The sequence below is a fragment of the Phyllostomus discolor genome, chromosome 1 (genome assembly GCF_004126475.2).
Source record: "Phyllostomus discolor isolate MPI-MPIP mPhyDis1 chromosome 1, mPhyDis1.pri.v3, whole genome shotgun sequence".
Classification (NCBI taxonomy): domain Eukaryota; kingdom Metazoa; phylum Chordata; class Mammalia; order Chiroptera; family Phyllostomidae; genus Phyllostomus; species Phyllostomus discolor.
Genome location: NC_040903.2, coordinates 60,664,371 through 60,684,862, shown reverse-complemented (window position 1 = coordinate 60,684,862; position 20,492 = coordinate 60,664,371). Strand labels below are relative to the sequence as shown.

General features: G+C 38.2%; 1 protein-coding gene across 1 annotated transcript in view; it reads right to left on the bottom strand.

Annotated features, from left to right (window-relative positions):
• DNAJC1 (DnaJ heat shock protein family (Hsp40) member C1) overlaps nucleotides 1-20,492 on the bottom strand; it is a 221,264-nt gene that overhangs the window by 79,339 nt on the left and 121,433 nt on the right. Inside the window, exon 8 of the mRNA XM_028505599.2 lies at nucleotides 237-400. Within this exon, the coding sequence (XP_028361400.1) occupies nucleotides 237-400 (164 nt within the window). The remainder of the gene's footprint in view (nucleotides 1-236; nucleotides 401-20,492) is intronic.

Here is a 20,492-nt window from a genome sequence, read left to right as displayed (position 1 = left end):
GCATACATATACCACGTCTTCTTCATTCAATCCTCTAGTGAAGGTCACTTTGGTTGTTTCCATGACTGGGCCACCATGAATAACAGCAATGTTCTATTTCTTGATCTGGGGAATGGTTAACCTGGTTTTCTTGTGATAGATCACTGAGCTCACTGAGCTACACAGCTATATATCTATATTTTATATTCTTTTATGTATTTTGCTCAATTAAAACAAATTTTCAGAAGTTTATTTACCTGTTTTTTCTGTGTTCGGTTCCTGTTTTCCAGCCAATCATCCATTTGTTCCTCAATTTCTTCTATAGAAGTTCCATGATCATATGATTGAATATATGCACTTTCTAAAGGCATATACACAGGAAATTCAGGTTTTGGTTTTTTTACTTTAACTTTCTTCTGTTCTAAAAAAAAGTAAAAAAAAAATAAAAGAATAAAAAGAATTTCTAACATTTTATTCAGAATGTATCTTGAAAGAATATATAAATGTAATTTTTATCAAAATGTTTAACTGCAAGTATTAGTGTGTACTGCATTGTTTTAAAATAAGACTCAGATGCTAATGATGAGATTATTATGCTATAACCACCATATTAATTTCTATACATCTTTAGTTTTCAAAGTACTTTCCATATGATTTCACTTCCATATTACATGTGGAATCTAAAGAATAAAATAGAAACAGACTCACAGACACAGAGAACAGACTGATGGATGCCAGACGGGAGTGGTATGGAGGGGCTAGGTGAAGCAAGTAAAGGGATTAAGAAGTACTAATTGGTAGTAACAATGGGGATGTAAAGTAAAGCATAGGGAATATGGTCAACAATACTGTAATAACTGTGTGTAGTGCCAGATGGAGACGTGGCAGATTGAGGGGACACTTTGTGAAGTATATGATTATCCAACTGCTATGCTGTACATCTGAAACTAATACAAAATAACATTAAATGCAAACCGTAATTGAAAAATAAATTTTTTTAAAATTGGGGAAAAAGTACTTCACATGGACATTTCATTTTGGCACAATTGAAAGAGCCTGGTCATTAGTGTTTTAATCCTACCTTTACCACCTAACAGCTACATAATATTGGGCAAGTAACTTCACCCTCTGAATAAGGGTCACTTTCTTATCTGTATAAGATAAATCAAACCAAATAAAGTTGATGTGAGAAAAATTATATATCCCCTAACATAATACCCGGCACAAAACTGACTCTTAAAAAATGGTATACATTCATCTTTTCAATAGTTTACAAGGCAAAACTAATCTGGTAGAATCAGAGGTAGTTACCAATAGATAGTTAGCAACTGGCCTCTTCATTAAATCCCATTTTGATTAGAGAGTCAACATTGAGAAGCAACTCCATTCTGAATTGCTACTGCCAAACTCACCCAGCTTTATAACTGTATCTTTACCATCCTGAGTGTGTATGTGTTTGCATGTACCATAATTTAATAAAATTAATATATTGACATAGGAATGGTCAAAATCCTGGAAGAGAACAGAGAATCTATAAATATTTAAATTTTGTGGGAAAAGGATTTAATAAATGATGGTAGCAAAACTGACTATTCATTTGAAAGAAAACTGGACACAGTTTTATACCATAGGCAAAAATAAATCCCAGGCGGACAAGAGAGTTGACTTAAAACCAAAACAATAGCCCTGGCTGGCGTAGCTCAGTGGATTGAGCACGGGCTGCGAACCAAAGTGTCGCAGGTTTGATTTCCAGTCAGGGTAAATGCTTGGGTTGCAGGCCATGACCCCCAGCAACCGCACATTGATGTTTCTCTCTCTCTCTCTCTCTCTCTTTCCCCCTCTCTTCCCTCTCTAAAAATAAATAAATAAAATCTTAAAAAAAACCAAAACAAAAAAAATCTTGCAATAAAAATATCTAAAACACTATCTGTACTATTTAAAGAAAGAGGAAATCTTAATTAGGACTGAAACTCCACATCTATCAGAAAGATAACAGGTAGAATAAAAAATCAACAAGAGAAATAATAGATTTGGAAAGAACTTTTATAAATCAAACTACAAACAGAAGACTGATAAAGAGACTATGTAAAGAAATCTTATAAACTGACAAGGGGATAAGCAGCCCCAAAGAATAAAATGACCAAAAATAATGTACATTAGGAGTACAGTGCAGTGGGAAACAGTTCTAGTTAAAAAAAGTTTACCTTAATTAGAAATTATGTTGAATCTATTACTGTATTTATTTTATGTTGGGTCAATACTTGCAGGCTTTTGAGTTGCTGATTAAAAAAAAAGAAAACAAACAGTCCCTGACACCATAACAGGAAATTAGTAATTTAAATAACATGTGAGTCTACTATAAAGGCATTAAAATTAGCATACAGTATCACCCAAGTACCATATAAGCCCCAAAAAAGAGCCAGGTTTTTGTTTTTAAAAATTTTTTTATAAACGAGGAAGAAGCCATAAAAGTTGACTCCTGACATATTACTCAGCTTCTCTCAATTTTTTTTTTATCTTGAACAAATTACTGCTAAAAGACATCACACATAAATAAACCATCTCAAGAGCACTAATTTTGGCTGCTTATAGAGAATCAATTACAAAAATGGAGTAAATAAATCTGGTTGTTTTTATTTATTTCCAGAGGGTTTCATCGCTATTACAGTGTCTGATGTCTTTTTAAATCAGTGTTTTAAAAATCACTTTAAACAAGTAATACAAAACTTCTGCTTCTGGAAAAGTAGAGAAGTATTTTTCCATAGTCATCCCACAAAGAAAAACTAAAACTCCTAAATTTTTATATGAAATAAATATATCATGATTCTGCATGTTGGACAGAAGACAGACCATCTAGGTATGACAGGACCCAATGAACACAAAAGTGGTGACTTTTCCCTTGGCCTCACATATCCTGGACTGCCATCCCCCCAAAAAACAAAACAAAACAAAACAAAACACAAAGAAGGTTTCTCTAGCCAGATGACCAGAAAAGCAACAGTATAGCAAAACAAAACTTTTAGATAGTAACCAATCTACTTTGGGCAAAGAGAGCAGAAAAAACTGACAAAACAGTTCTTCATGTCAGGAATCCTAATGGGAAGCCTAGACTTTTGCCATTCTGAGGCTGTAATGAGGCACCCCAGTCTCCCCACCAAGCTGACATGGGGGAAGGCTATGTAGGAAGCCAGACTTTCACCTCTGTTGAGAGGTAATCAGGATCCCCTTTCTCTGAAGAGTTGGTAGAGAGCAAGTGGGTAGCCTGGATTTCCACATCCATCCAGGTAATGATTGTCACTACTCTGCCCTACCAGGATGGTTTCAGATGAGGCAGAAAGAACACTCAAGGCTTTTGCAACTTCCCAGCAATATGAGGCATCCCCCTACAATGTCAGTAGAGGCCAGGTAGGGAGCAGAAAGTAAGCATTCTTGCCTATCCCAGCCAGGGTGTTATCAGTGGAGGTCTACTGGCAAGCAGGAACACCCACACCTGCCCAACCCTGAGATTACTCACAACAGCCCTCTCCCTCAGCTGTAATACAGGCCACGATGGAACCTGGATTTCCATCACTACCTGACCATAATAGGGCAGCAACCCTGCCCTTTCACTACTAGAGCTTTGTCAGAGTACATCAGGTAAAATAAAAGACTTAATAAGATCCAGAGTCTTATAATAACTTAAATGTATAAGTTTTAATAAAAAGTACTCACCATACTAAGAACCAAGAATATCTCAATTTGAATGAAAAGATAATCAACAGATGCCAACAACATGAAAGAGATACCCAAATGATTGACTAGGATTTTAAAGAAGCCACATAAAAATGTTTTGACATTCTGGCTGGTATAGCTCAGTTGGTTGGGTGTCGTCTTGCAAAACTAAAGGTTGCCAGTTTGATCCCTCGTCAGGACACACGCTTAGGTTACAGATTCAGCCTCAGTCAGAGCACATGCAAGAGACAACCAATCCTCTCTCACAGCAATGTTTCTCTCCCACTCTTTCTCCCTCCCTTCCCTCTCTCTAGAATCAATAAAAGAAAAAAAATTAATGTTTTAACAAGCAAAATAAACATCCTTAAAATAAATAAAACATCAATAGCAAAAACAACAGAAAAATAAAGACATATAGAAGAAACAAGTAGAAATATAAGAACAGAAAAATATTGGATTGGCCAAGAAGTTTATTTGTTTGTTTTTTTTGTAAGATAGTTCTAGTAGTGCTTAATTGTTTTTACTTCATTGGAAACAATTTTGTTAGACTGTATTGTGACAGCTGTCATTTTAGCATGAATTAAAAAAAAACTTAGCAAAATTGGTGACTTAGCAAAATTGGTGAATTTCTATGTAGCCATTTCAATATTGGAGATGGAAGAACATATATAACATTTTTGGTATATTATGCTTTATTATTTCAAGAAAGGTAAAAATGCAACTGAAAAGCAAAAAAAAAGATTTATCAGTGTGTGGAGAAGGTGCCAGGACTGATCAAAAGTGGTTTGTAAAGCGTTGCACTGGAGATTTTTCACTGGATGATGCTCCATGGTCGGGTATACCAGTTGAAGTTGATAGTGATCAAATTAAGACATTGAGAACAATCAATGTTATTCCACATGGGAGACAGCTGACATACTCAACATATTCAAATTAATAAAGTTACTGGTGAAAATGAAAAATCTGGCTTCTATTTTATGGAAATAACAAATTTTTGGCCAATCCAATATAGTAATTGGTGTTAAAAATAATGAATGGGCACTCAGCAGAAAAATGGAGCAGACAGAGAAAAGAATCAGTGAATTTCATGGTAGAATAATAGAAATTGTCCAATCTGAAGAGTAGAAAACAGATTTTAAATAATAGGTGATCAGAACCATGGGGACTTTTGGGAATATAACAAAAGATCTGATGTTCATGTTACAAAATTCCTGGAAGAGAAGGCAGGACTAAATGATTATTCAAAGAAATAATACCTGAAAGTTTGCCAAAGCTGGAAAAGACATAAACCTACAAATTCAAAAAGCCTGATGAACCTCAAACAAGAAAATGCAAAAAAATCTATACATAGATCACTATAATAAACTTTTGAGAAATACCTTACAAGTAGCAAGAGAGGAATGTGATCTTTCCTGTAGACAAAAAACAATTCAAATGACAATAGATTTTGCATTAAAAATCATGTAGCCCAGATGAAGTGGCACACTGAAACACTGAAAGTTAAAAACTGTCAATTCAAAATTCTATATCCAGACCTGTCTGGCAAGATGGAGGAATAGGTGGACGCACCGTACCTCCTCGCACAACCAAGATTAGAACAACAATAATTTATAGACAGAATAACGCCCAGATCTGGCAGAGGATTTATCTGAATGGAAGTCGGGCAGCCAAGATGATGAAGTAGATGTTCATCCGGACTGGTAGGAGAAGACGAGCCGGGGCTGGCGCAGGTTGGCAGCGCGGAGGTTGGGGAAAGTTTGGCACGAAATCAGTGTGACAGCCATCCGGGGCACAAGAAGGCAGCGGTGATCACTGAGTACGCAAGCTGCGGCTGGCAGACCCAGAGGGGTAGCGATTGTGGACCAGGGCAGAACTTGCAGCCCAGGATCCCACAGAAGGGTCTGAGCCCAGGAGAACGGAACTACCGCCATTGTTTTCTCCCGTCCCGCTCCTGCTCCTGCCCCCACCCCTACATATAACGTCACAATCTAGCGACTGGGGTGCCCAGCCCCCGTGAACACCTAAGGCTCCGCCCCCCACCGTAACAAGAGCTACCAGACCAGAAAAAAAAAGGAGAGACAGGAGAAAAATATGTTTTCAACAGAGCAGATCAGTCCCCCAGGACTCATCCTTTTGAGCGACCAAGAAATAGCCCATCTATCAGATGCACAGTTCAAAACACTGGTGATCAGAAAGCTCACGGAATTGGTTGACTTTGGGCACAATTTCGATGAAAGGATGCAGGCTACCATAAAAGAGATGCAGGAAGATACGCGGAGGAGAGCCAATAGGGAAAGGAAGGAATCTGAGTCTCAAACAATACAGTGGACCAGACGGAAGACAGAATCAACCAAGCAGGAAAGCATGATGAAGTAAGAATTCAAAAAATCGAGGAAAACCTTAAGAGCATCCAAGACACCTTTTAACGTTCCAATATCCGAATTATAGGGGTACTAGAATCTGAAGGGGAAAAGCAACAATTTGAGCATGTATTTGAACAAATAATAAAGGAGAACTTCCCCAATCTGGCAAAGGGAACAGTCTTCCAAGAAATCCAAGAAGCTCAGAGAGCCCCAAAGAAGTTGGACCCAAGAAGAAACACACCAAGGCACATCATAATTACATTAGCCAAGGTAAAAATGAAGGAGAGAATCCTAGAAGCAGCAAGAGATAAGGGGACAGTCACCTACAAAGGAGTTCCCATCAGACTGTCAGCTGATTTCTCCAAAGAGACCTTACAGGCAAGAAGGGGCTGGAAAGAAATATTCCAAGTCGTGAAAGACAAGGACCTACATCCCAGATTGCTCTATCCAGCAAAGCTCTCATTTAGAATGGAAGGGCAGATAAAGTGCTTCTCAGATAAGGTCAAGTTAAAGGAGTTCATCATCACCGAGCCCTTATTTTATGAGATGCTAAAGGCACTTATCTAAGAAAAGAAGATAAAGAAAAGACATGTATAGTAAAAGGACAGCAAACTCACAATTATTAACAACCACACCTAAAGCAAAACCAAAAGAAACTAAGTAAACAATTAGAACAGGAACAGAACCACAGAAATGGAGGGCACATGGAGGGTTAGCAGCAGGGGGATGGGAGGAGGAGAGAGGGGGAAAAGGTATAGAGAATAAGTAGCATAGAATGTAGGTTGAAAATAGATAGGGGGAGGGCAAGAATAGTACGGGAAATGTAGAAGCTAAAGAACTCATAAGTATGACACATGGACACGAACTAAAGGGGGGAAATGTGGGTGGGAGGGGGGTACAGGGTGGAGGGGAGAGAAGGGGGAAATGGGACAACTGTAATAGCATAATCAATAAAATAAAAATAAATAAAAAAAAGAAACCTTTGCCCTACCTCCTCCCCCCAAAATTCTATATCCAGTGAGAATAAAGAGAAAACCAAGATATGTAGATGAAGGAAAACAAAGAAAATCTGTTATCTTCAGACAGGTATAATAATAATAATAATGGCTGAAGAAATTTTCCAAACAGAAAGGAAATCAAGAAGAGAATTTTTTTTAAATAACAGGAAGGAAGAAAAAACTAAGAGAAAGAGTAAAAATATGGGTAAACACAAAAGATTTTCCTTCTTTTCAGTTTTCTAAGTTATAGCAGCTAGATTAAAATGACAACATTCAATGTATGTAAAGAAAATACTTAGGACAATTATAAGTGGGAAAGGTAAATAAATGTAAAGGGAGGAAATATATCTACACATCACCTGAGACAGTAAATTGTTGACATCAGTAGATTGTATAAATTATGTATAAATAACATAATACATAGAGCACCCAACTAAAAAAGCTACACAAAGTGAAATAATTAAAAAAAAACCCTATAAATAAATCCAAATGATATTATAAAAAGATATTCAAATAATCCACAGGAAATCAAAAAAGAAAACAGAAAACTGAAAAAGAGAACAAAGAGAAAACAAAAATTAAAATAGCAGACTTAAGCCATACCATATCAATAATTACATTAAATGCAAATAGTCTAAATATTCCAAATAAAACAGAGATTGGTACAGTGGATGAAAAATTGTGACCTATGTATATGCAATTTACAAGAAACTTTCCTCTTCCTTTTTCTTAAATTTATTCAGGTGACACTGGTTAACAAAATTATACATGTTTCAGGTGCACAGTTCTACAACACATCAGCTGTACACTGTACTGTGTGTTCATGCTCCCAAGTTAAGTCTCCGTCTATCACCATTTATCCCCTCTATACCCTCCTCTGCTTCCCCCCATACACTCCCACCAGCAGTCACCATACTGTTGTGTCCATGAGGTTTTTTTTCTTTCTTTTCTGCTCAATCCCTCTGCCCCTCCCCAATTAACCACGTCCCCCACAACCCCAGACAGCTGTCAGCTTATTCTGTATCTATGAGTTTGTCACAACTTTGCTTGTTAGTTCAGTTTGTTCATTAGATTCCATATGAGTAAAATAACATGGTACTTGTCTTTCTCTGAGTGGCTTAATTTCATTTGGCATCCATGCTGTCAAAAAAGGTAAACTTATTTCTTTCTTATGGCTGAGTTGTATTCTATAGTGTAATTGTACCATAGCTGTTTTATCCACTCATCTACTGATGGACACTTGGGGTGCTTCCAAATCTTGGTGATTATAAAGAATGCTGCAATGAAATAGGGATGCTTATGTTCTATCAAATTAGTAACTTAATTCAGGTATAACAGTATGGATGCTTGAAAATAAAAAGATTGAGAAAGATATACTATACAAACAATCAAAAGAAAGCAGAAGTGCCTATGTTAATATCAGGTAAGTAAACTACAACAAATAAAATAACAGGAACAGAGAGAAACATTATACAATGATTTTTTTAAAAAGTCAATCATCGAGAAGATATAGGAATCCTTAATATGTATGTATACACCAAACAACAGAGCAGCAAAATACATGACAATGCAAAATATGATGGAATTAAAAGAAATAAATTCACAATTATTGTCAAAGACTTCAACATTTCTCTCTCAACAATTGATAGTGTATCTAAACAGAAAATTAACAAGGATAGAATAACCAAAGTATACCATCAATCAAGTAGATCTAATTTATATTTATACTCCATTCAACAATAGCAGAATACACATTTCAAATGTCTATAAAATATGCTAAATAGACCATTATCTTAAAATAATAAAACACACCTCAACAAATTTAAAGGAACTAAAATTATACAGGGTGGGCTTTAAAAAAGATATTTTACTTATTTATTTATAGAGAGAAGGGAAGGGAGGGAGAAAGAGAAACACTGATTGGTTGCCTCTTGCACATGCCCCAACCAGGGACCAGCCTGCAACCCAAGGATGTGCCCTGACCAGGAACTGAACTGCTGACCTTTCACTTTTTGGGATGATGCTCAATGAACTGAGCCACAGTGGTCAGGGTGAGGGTGGGTTTTCTGGTAAAAATGGAATCAAAGTAGAATCAATTAACAGAAAAATAATAGGAAACTGCTCAAACATACAGAAATTAAACAACATATTTCCAAATAATTCATGTATCAATCAGGAAGTCTCAAGAAACAAAAAGATAGAGACTTCCGGCCAAGATGGAGGTATAGGTAGATACACAGTGCCCCCTCGCACAACCAAAACAAGAACAACAACAATTTAAAAACAAAAAACAACCAGAACTGACAGAAAATTGAACTGTATGGAAATCTGACAACCAAGGAGTTAAAGAAGGCACACTCATCCAGACCGGTAGGAGTGGTGGACCTAGTCTCAAAAGCGGCAGCTGGCAGAACCAACAAGGTGGCAGAATGTGGATGGGGTATGACTCACAAGGCAGCTGGCAGACCAGGTGGTCCCACATTCACACACAGATAAACCAGGCAAAAGTAGGTAGTGGAACAGACTGCTCAATTCAGGGCCCCAGAGTGGGGAAATAAAGCCTCAAACCACTGATTGAAAATACCTGTGGGGGTTGAGGTGATGGAAGAAACTCCCAGCCTCACAGGAGAGTTCATTGGAGAGACCCACAGGGTCCTAGAATGTACACAAGCCCACCCACCTGGGAATCAGCACCAGAACAACCCAATTTGCTTGTGAGAAGCGGGAGAAGTTACCGAAATCCAGCAGAGAGTGGAGCAAGCACCACTGTTCCCTCTCCGACCCCTCCCCCACATACAGCATCACAAACCAGCGATGTGGGTTATCCCACCTGGGTGAATACCTAAGGCTCCACCCCTCACTACATAGCAGGTGCATCAAGACAAAAAAAAAAGTGGCCCAAATGAAAGAACAGATCAAAGCTCCAGAAAAAATACAACTAAGCGACGAAGAGGTAGCCAACCTATTAGATGCACAGTTCAAAGCACTGGTAATCAGGATACTCACAGGATTGGTTGAGTGTGGTTGCAAAATAGAGGAAAAAGTGAAGGCTACGCTAAGTGAAATGAAGGAAAATGTACACAGAACCAATAATGATGGGAAGGAAACTGGGACTCAAATCAACAGTGTGGACCAGAAGGAAGAAAGAAATAACCACACAGGAAAGAATGAAGAAACAATTCAAACAAATGAGGAGAGGCTTAGGAACCTCCAGGACATCTTGGAGGTCCACACTAAACATTCCAACATCTGAATTATAGTGGTGCCAGAAGGAGAAGAGGAAGAAAAACAAGTGGAAAAGTTATTTGAACAAATAATGAAGGAGAACATCCCCAATCTGGCAAAGTAAATAGACTTCCAGGAAGTCCAGGAAGCTCAGAGAGTCCCAAAGAAGTTGGACCCAAGGAGGAACACACCAAGGCACATCATAATGACATTACCCAAGATGAAAGACAAAGAGAGAATCTTAAAAGCAGCAGGAGAAAAGGAGACAGTTACCTACAAAGGAGTTCCCATCAGACTGTCAGCTGATTTCTCAAAAGAGACCTTATAGGCAAGAAGGGGCTGGAAAGAAGTATTCCAAGTTATGAAAGGCAAGGACCTACATCCAAGATTGCTCTGTCCTGCAAATCTATCATTTAGGATGCAAGGGCAGATAAAGTACTTCCCAGATAAGGTCAAGTTAAAGGAGTTCATCATCACCCAGCCCTTATTATATGAAATATTAAAGGGAATTATTTAAGAAAAAGAAGATAAAAAACATGTACAGTAAAATGACAGCAAACTCACAATTATTAACAACCACACCTAAAACAAAAACAAAAACAAAAACAAAAACAAACTAAGCAATCAACTAGAACAGGAACAGAACCACAGAAATGGAGATCAAATGGAGGATTATCAACAGGGGAGTGGGAGGGGGAGAGAGGGCGAAAAGGTACAGAGAATAAGTAGCATAGATGGTAGGTACTGAATAGACAAGGGGAGGGCAAGAACAGTATAGGAAATGTAGAAGCCAAAGAACTTATAAGTATGATACATGGACATGAACTAAAGGGGGGGAATGTGTGTGGGAGGGGTTGCACAGGGCAGAGGGGAGTGAAGGGGGAAAATGGGACAACCGTGATACATAATCAATAAAATATATTTAAAAAAGAAATAAAAACAACAAAAAGAAACAAAAAAGACAGACTGAATCAAATAAAATACAGTATGTAAAAACATGTGGACACACGAACATGGCGCTAAGAGTGAAATTTATAGTGCTAAAAGCTTACATCAGTAAAGATAGCTTCAAATGAATAATCTAAGTTCCTACATCAAGAAACTAAAAAAATAAAACAAGATCAAAACTAGCAGAAGGAACAAAATAAAAATAAGAATAGAAATCAATGAAAAGAAAAACAAAAGTAATAGAGAAAAATCAATGAAACAAGGAAATAAATGGCTCTTTGAAAAGAGCAATAAAGGTAAGAAATATCTGGCAAAACTGACAGAAAAAACTGAGAAAACAAATGTTACCAATATTAGCATTGAAATGGGGATTGCTACAGGACACACAGATGCCAAAAAGATAATAATGGAACAATAGGAAAAACTCCACATACAAAAATTTGACAATTTAGATGAAATAGACCAATAGCTTGAAATAAAAAAGTACCCAAATCATCCATGAAATAGATACATGGAAGAGATATTTGAAAAGCCTTTTAACTATAAAGGATATTCAATATGTAATTTGCAAACTCCAAGGAAAGAAATATCCAGGCTTGGCTTATTTCACTAGGGAATTATACCAAATGTTTAAAATGTTAATACTAATTCCACAATTTCAGAAAAAAAGAGAATTTTCCCCCAATTCATTATATAATGCTAATACTATTACTTTAATACCAAAATCATATGAAGACAGTACAAAAAAGAGAAAATTGCAGACCAATATCTCCCATGAGTATAGAGGTAAAATCCCCCAAATGTTAACAGGTGAAATAGAGCAACATGGTTTTTCTAATGAAAAACTATACAACATGACCACATGGTATTTACTGCAGGAATGCATGTCTGATTCAATATTCAAAATTCAATCAATGTAATCCACCATATTAACAGGCCAAAGAAGAAATAGCAAATAAGCATATTAACTGATGCAAAAAATTAACAAAATTTAACACCAAGTCATTATTTTTAAAAAATTAGAAAACTAGGAATAAAGGGGATCTTTGTCAAGTTTATATAGAGCATCTATAAGAAACCTACAGCTAATATCATACTTAATGGTAAAACACTAAATTCTTTCCCCGTAAGATATGGAACAAAGGAAGGATGCCCTCTCTCCCAACTCTTGTTCAATACAGTTCTAGGAGTTCTAGCTAGTAAAATTAGGCACAAAAGGAAATAAAATGCAGACTGAGGTTACAGAGGACAGTGAAACTTGGACTCCAGACTGGGTTCACCAGCATGGAGTGTCAAGTTGGGATCAGCCATACACTTAGCATCCAGCAGTGAAAGGTAGCAGGGTTTCTATCTGTTAGGGAGAGACAGAGCCCACTGGAGACAAAGGCACTTTTATTTCCCCCAAGGGGCCAATGCATAGGTTTTATGTTCAAAGCCATTCATCTTGGGCTCCGGTGAAGGGAGGGAGGTTCAGACTGGAGTCATCTGAGGAGAGTCTGGAGTGGAAGGCATTGGGAAGAGATATAGAGTAATGGCTGCTGGGAGAAACCTGTGCCGGGTCATCCCCTGACATTACAGCAGCCATTTTTCTTAAGAAGAACAAGGCCTCCCAGGGAAATCAGCCTGGGGTAAAACAATTACCCCACCCTGTGGGATACTGCCTGCTTCCATCCTCTGGAATTCCACTAGCTCACCCTGCACTTTTCCTCCCCTCACCCCGCATCTTAACCTCTGCTGAGAAGACAGCAATATAAACAGACTAAGTAGGTGTCAAAGACTGGCTTTTGGGTGTGGCCATCCCCTACACTCTCCTGGGAATCAAAATGGCACTTCACTCCCATGGGAGAGCCAAAAGAAACACCCTCTTGCTTTTCCCACAGACCCAAACACTGGGCCCCAGAGGCCCCACCTGCTTGCCTATTAGGGGCTCTGCCCAGCTGAGTTCAGGGAAATAATCCAGGAGAGACTCAGATGTGTGGCTCTGGGGTAAGGGAACATACCTATCATGTACCCTGAAGTCTGAACAGCACCTCCCTCGCTACAGGAGATCCAGGGGCCCCATCCTGCCAATTCCACCAGAAGCCCTCTCAGAATCAGGGGGTTCGGTGACTAAGACTGACAGCAGGCCAGCAGACAGAGGCAGGTGACTTGGGACATTTGCTGACCCACATCATGGCCCTATGCTGGTAATGGCCTGCCTTGCAAGGCACCTTGACCTCTCTCATGTGCAGCCAAGCCCAGCAGAGGCAGACACAAATGGTGGTAGTTTCCAATAGGCTGCTGAAGGTCGGACATGGATAGCATCTGACATTGGCTTATACCAGCTTCAGACAATATTAGAGCAGTGTCCAAAGAAAGACCCACGCAGGCAGGCAATTAACTCTGCTGAGATGAATTCCATTTTGTTCTTTTTCATTATGTTTGTTACTTTTTCTTCTTCATAGCCTTTCTAGTGTTTTTTTTTTTTTTGGTTTTTGCTTCTATTTTTTCTTTCATATCTCTCATTTTACTCTTTCCTTCTTTTACTCTATATTTTCTTCCTTTTGTGCATTTTATTCTTTTTCTTTTTTAAAAAAGTATTTTATTTATTTATTTTTAGAGACAAGGAAGGGAAGGAGAAAGAGAGAGAGAGAGGAAGAGAAACATCAATATGTGGTTGCCTCTCGTGTGCTCCCTACTGGGGACCTGGACCAAAAACCAAGCATGTTCCGTAACTGGGAATTGAACTGGCGCCCCTTTGGTTCACAGCCCACACTCAATCCACTGAGCTACACCAGCCAGGGCTCTTTCTTTGTTCTTTTTTGCTGTTTTCCTCTTTCTATTCCATAATATTATTGTTTCTATTACTTTCCTTCTATCACAATCTTTTTCTTACCCCTGGTCTTCTCATATTCTTTTTTTTCCTTTTATTATTTTATTTCTCTTCTTCCATCTTTTGTTAATTTTGCTGTTGTAATTAGGGTATTTTTGCTTGTTTTATGTTTTGTTTTTTTGGTGTTGTTTTGTGTGTGTGTGTGTGTTTTCTGTCATCACCTGTACAACAGCTTGCAACATGTGGCTGGGGTTGAGCCTCTCAGTCAGCCAGCTGAAGGAGTGATCCCACCAACAAATAGGCCAACCACAATCAAGACCCAGTCACAACAGGAGAGTCCAATTAACCCATACAAGGGACATTCCTAGAGCATCCAGTTCAGGAGATCCCCGAGACTACACCACTGGGTCCCACAGGACTCTTACCAATTAAGGCCACCCCATGAAGACTGGAGTCAAAGCAGATCTATCTAGTATACACAAAAGAGACAGCTAAAATCAGGAGACAAAGAAATGACCAACAAATGAAAGAAAAGTAGGAATGCCCAGAAAAAGAGCTAAATAAAATTGAGACTAGCAATTTATCAGATATAGGGTTCAAAGTGAGGGTTATAAAGATGCTCAAGGAATTTAGTGAGAACTACAAGAAACTTTATGGGAACAACAAGGAACTTAGTGGGAACAACATCAGCATGAAAAAGGACATAAAAAAACTATGAAACTATGAATAAGAACTAGTTATAAATGAAGAATTCATTATCTGAAATTAAGAATACACTAGAAGGAATTAAAATCAGGCTAGATGAAGCAGATGATGAAATCCACCATTTGGAAGACAAAGCAGGAAAAAAACACACAATCAGTGCAACAAAAAGCAAAAAGACTTAAAAGGAACAAAGACAGTTTAAGGGAAGTTGGGACTATATCCTTATCATAGATGTACCAGAAGGAAAAGAGAGCAAGGGATAGAAAACATGTTTGAAGAAATAATGACTGAAAACTTCCTTAATCTGGTAAAGTAAAAAGTTACACAAGTTTAGGAAGCACAGAGAGTCCTAATTATGATGAACCCAAAGAGACACACACCAAATGGAAAATTTTAAAGACAAAGGGAGAATCTTAAAGGTAGCAATAGAAAAATAGTCAGTTACCTGCAAGCCCCCCCCCCCCCCCAAAGCTGTCAAGTGATTTACCAACAGAAACACTTCAGGCCAGAAGGGACTGGTATGAAGTATTCAAAGAAACAAAAAGCAAGGACCTGCAACTAAGACTACTCTATCAGCAATGCTATCATTTAAAACTGAACATAAAGAGCTTCCTAGACAAAAAAAAAAAAAAAGGCTTAAGGAGTTCATTACCAGCATTACAAGTAATGTTAAAGTGACTACTATAAGATGAGCTAGCGAGAGGAACATAGGAATAAAAGAAATGGGAATAAAGAAGTACCTATCAATAATAACCTTAAGTGTAAATGGATTAAACGCTCCAATCAAAAGTCATAGGGTATACTACATGATCCATATATATATATGCTGTCTATAGGAGACCAACTTCAGAACAAAAAATTTACACAGGTGGAAAGAGAAGAAATGGAAAAAATATTCAATGCAAATGAAGACAAAAAAAGAAAAACCTAGGGTGGCAATGCTTATATCTGACAAAATAGACTTCAAAATAAAGGCCATAACAAGAGACAAAGAAGGTCACTACATAATACTAAAGAAATGGATCCAACAAGAGGATGTAATCCTTGGGAACATATATGCACTCAAGAAAATCAGGGTGGACTTTGAGAAAGAGTTCAACAGCAATACAGTCATAGTAGGAGACAGTAACACCTCACTGCCACCACTGGATAGATCTTTTGGACAAAAAAAACATTAACAAAGAAACAGTGACCTTAAATGATACACTAGATCGAATGGATTTAATTAATATTTCAGAACATTTCATCCCAAAGCAGCAGTATATGCGTTCTTCTCAAGAGCACATAGATCACTGTCAAAGATAGAGCACAGGTTAAGACACAAAAAGTCTTAAAAAAATAAGATTTTATTTATTTATTTTTAGAGAGGGGAAGGGAGGAAGAAAGAGAGGGAGGGAAACATCTATCGTTTGTCTCTTGCACACCCCAAAACTGGGGGCATGGCCCACAACCCATGCACATGTCTTGATCAGAAAAAGAGCTGGCAACCTTTTGGTTTGAATGCTGGTGCTCAATCCACTGAGCCACAGCAGCCAGGGCTGGACAGTGTAAAGTATTCAAAGAAACAAAAAGTCCTAACAAATTCAAGAAAACTGAAATCATAGCAAACATTTTCTCATATCACCAGGGCATGAAACTAGAAATCAACCTCAGTTAAAAAACCTCAGTAACATTCAAACATATGAAGGCTAACAGCATGCTATTAAATAATGAATGGGTTATCAATTAGTTCAAGGACAAAATAAAAAATTACTTGGAAACAAATGAAAATGAACACACAACAACCCAAAACATATGGGACACAGTGAAAGCAGTCCTGAGAGGGAAGTTCATAGCATTACAAGCCTATCTCAAGAATCAAGAAAAATCTCAAATGAACAATCTAACCCTACACCTGAGAGAACTAGAAAAACAATAATAAAGAAAGCTCAGAGAGAGTGGATGGAGAGAAATAATCAAGATCAGAGCAGAAATAAATGACTTAAAATCTAAAAAAAAAATTCAAAAGATCAATGAACCCAGGAGCTGTTATTATAAAATGTTTTTAAAAAATCGAAGAACTTTTAACCAGACTGATCGAGAGTGGAATCAAGTAAATAAAATCAGAAATGAAAGAGACCTAACAACTGATATCACAGAAATACAAAGGATTGTAAGAAAATACTATGAATAACTATATGACAAGAAGTTGGACAACCTGGAAGAAATGGATAAATTTTGAGAAACATACAATCTTCCTGAATCAGGAAAAAGCAGGAAATCTGAATAGACCAATAACAACTAATGAATTGAAGTAGTAATCAAAAAATTCCCAGCAAACAAAAGTCCTAGACCAGGTGGCTTCACATGTGAAATTTACCAGACATTCAGAGAAGAACTAACACCTATCCTTCTCAAACTATTCCAATATATCCCAAGCTCTTTTATGAGGCCAATATTATCTTAATTTCAAAACCAGATAAAGACAGTACAAAGAAAGAAAAGTATAGGCCGGTATCCCTAATGAACAGAGATACTAAATCCTCAACAAAATATAAGCAAACCGGATACAGCAATACATTAAAAAGATCAGCGCTGGCTGGTGATAGTCAGTAGATTGAATGCTAGCCTGCAAACCAAAGGGTTGCTGGTTCAATTCCTGGTCATGGCACATGCCTCAGTTGTGGGCCAGGTCCCTGGTGAGGGGCCCACCTGAGGCAACCGCACATTGATGTTTCTCTCCCTTTCTTTCTCACTTCCTTCCCCTCTCTCTGAAAATAATTTTTTTTTTAAAAAAGATCATACACCATGATCAAGTAGGATTTATCCTGGGGGCGCAAGGTTGGTACAATATTTGTAAATCAATAAATGGGATACATCACAAACAAAATGAAGGATAAAAATCACATGATCATATCAATAAATGCAAAAAAAGCTGGATTCAATAAAATCCAGCACAAGTTTATGATAAAAACTCTCAGCAAAGTGGGAACAGGAAGAACATATTTAACTTAATAAAAGTCATATACGAAAAACCTAAGCCAACATTGTACTCAATAGGCAAAAACTAAAAGTGTTTCCCTCAAGATGAAGAATAAGATGGGCATGTCCACTTTCACCACTCTTATTCAACATAGTACTGGAAATCCTAGCCAAAAAACAATCTGATTAAAATTGGATCTGGGATGTGAATAAATATTTTCCCAAATAAACACTCATTCAGATGGCTACAATTTAAAAAACTCCAAAAATAGAAAATATGTATTGACGAGGATGTGGAGAAATTGGAAACTTTGTACAATATTATTGGGAATGTAAAATGGTACAGCACTGTGGAAAATGGTATGACAGATCCTCAATAAATTAAAGGTAGAATTACCATATGACCCAGCAATTCCACATTTGGAAACCCAAAAGAAATGAAACCAGGGTCCCCCACAGAGATATCTGTATACTCATGTACACAGCAGAATTACAATAAATTATTGACTACAAAGTGGAAGTAACCCAAGTGCCCACTGACAGATGAATAGATGAACAAAATGTAGTACACATATACAATGAAATATTATTCAGCATTAAAAAGGAAGGGAATTCTTACATATGCCACAGCATGAATGAACCTTCAGGACATTAGGCTAAGTGAGATAAAACAGTCAGAGAAAGACAGATATGTATGAGAGACTTATATGAGAAACACAATAGTCAAAATCATAGAGACAGAAAGTAAAATGGTGGTTACCATGGGGTGGGTAGAGTTGAGAATGGGGAGTTGTTGTTTACTGTATAAAGAGTTTCAGAGAAGTCCAAGATGGCAAAGGAGTAAGGGGAAGCTACACAAATCTCCTCCCAGGTCCAAACTGGAATTAAGACTAAATTGTAGAGAACTCATCCTGAATAACCAACTGAACACAGCTGGAGAGAAGCCTTATAATCAAGAACATACAGAGAAAAACACTTCACTACAACATGACTGGTAGGGAGCTCAGAGGAGGGAGAGGTCTGGCAGGGCTCCCATGAATGGCAGCTGAAGAGTCAGAGGGTTATTTCAGGAGCCAGGAGGTTCCTCCTGAGAAGTGTGGGGTCTAAACTCAAGCTGGGATCCCCAGCCTCCAGCATCAGAGCTGGGGAAGGAACCCAGATAACATCCAGCTGTGAAAAGATGCAGGCATTCTATCTGCTAGGGCAAGACCGCTGGAGACTCACAGAGCCCCTTAAAGGGCCAAAGCACAAAATTCCATTTGTAGCCACTTACTCTGGGCTCCAACAGAGTAGACTAGAGATGCATGAGGACAGTTTGGGGCTGGGAGACTAGAGAGAGAACTGAAGAAACTGCCACCAGGGAGTCCATGCTGAGTCATTCCCCATAATGCCAAGGCCATTTTTCTCAGGCAGGGCACTCCTCTCTGAAATGCATCCTCCTGAGGGGAAGCAATAACCATGCCCAAAAGAAACAATCTGCTCCACCCTGGAGCTTAAACCAGGATACTTAGGAGTTCAGCTGGAGATTATCTCAGTGATTAAGTTTAACAATGAAGGTGGATCCCCGGGAGCTCTGAGAGTACAGCTGACCCTCCACTGGGGCTGATGCTGATAAAAGCCAGCCTTGGAGTACACCTTGGTCCTCTCTGGATATACCCAGGCCAAGCAGAGTGAGCCACAAGCTGTGGATCACTGATAGCTCCAAACAGGTTGCTTAGGGCCAGTCACATGCAGTGTCTGACACAGGTCTGCAACAGAGTCTTTGCAGATCTACCTAATACATAGAAAGAAACACAAAGAGGCAGGCAAAAACAGGAAGACAAACAGGCCCTCATTAAAGGACATGAGAATCCTTCAGAAGAAGAACTAAATGAAAGAGAGGTATACAATTTATCAGATAGACAGTTTAGAATAATGACTATAAGGATATTCAACAATATGTAAAAAGACATAGAAACAATAAAAAAAGGACCAGTAAGAAATAAAGAATTCACTATCTAAAACAAATAATACTCTGGAAGGAATAAACAGTAGGTTAGGTAAAGCAGAAGATCAAATCAGTAATTTGGAACACAGGGTAGAAAAAAACACCCAAGCAGAACAGCAAAAAAGACAAAAAGAAAAACAGAGAGGGAGAGAATTCAAAAGAATGAGAAGAACTTAAACTTTTGGGACAACATGAAGTATAATAACATCCACAGCTTGGGAATATCAGAAGGAGAAGAGAGTAAGCAAGGGATTGAGAACCTATTTGAAGAAGTAATGACTGAAAATTTCCCCAGTTTGGTGAAAGAAAAAGACACACAAGTCCAGGAAGGCTAAGAGTGACAAGCAAGATGGACCCAAAGAGGCCTACACCAAGTACATCATAAATAAAATGGCAAAGGTTAAAGGGAAGGAGAGAATCCTAAAAGCTGCAAGAAAAAATCAGGTAGTCACCTACAAGGGAGCTCCAATCAGACTCTCATCTGATTTCTCAACAGAAACAATTTAGGCCAGCCCTGGTTGGTGGGGCTCAGTGGATTGAGTGATGGCTTGCAAACCAAGTGGAGGCTGGTTTGATTCCCAGTCAGGGCACATACCTGGGTTGCAGGCCAGGTCCCCAGTAGGGGGCACAGAAAACACATTAATGTTTCTTCCTCTTTCTCCCTCCTTTCCCCCTCTCTAAAAAAAAAAATAAAATCCTTAAATACAAGAAAACAAACATTTTAGGACAGACGGGAGTGACATGAAATATTCAAGGTGATGAAAAACAAGGACCTACAACCGAGGCTACTTTACCCGGCAAGG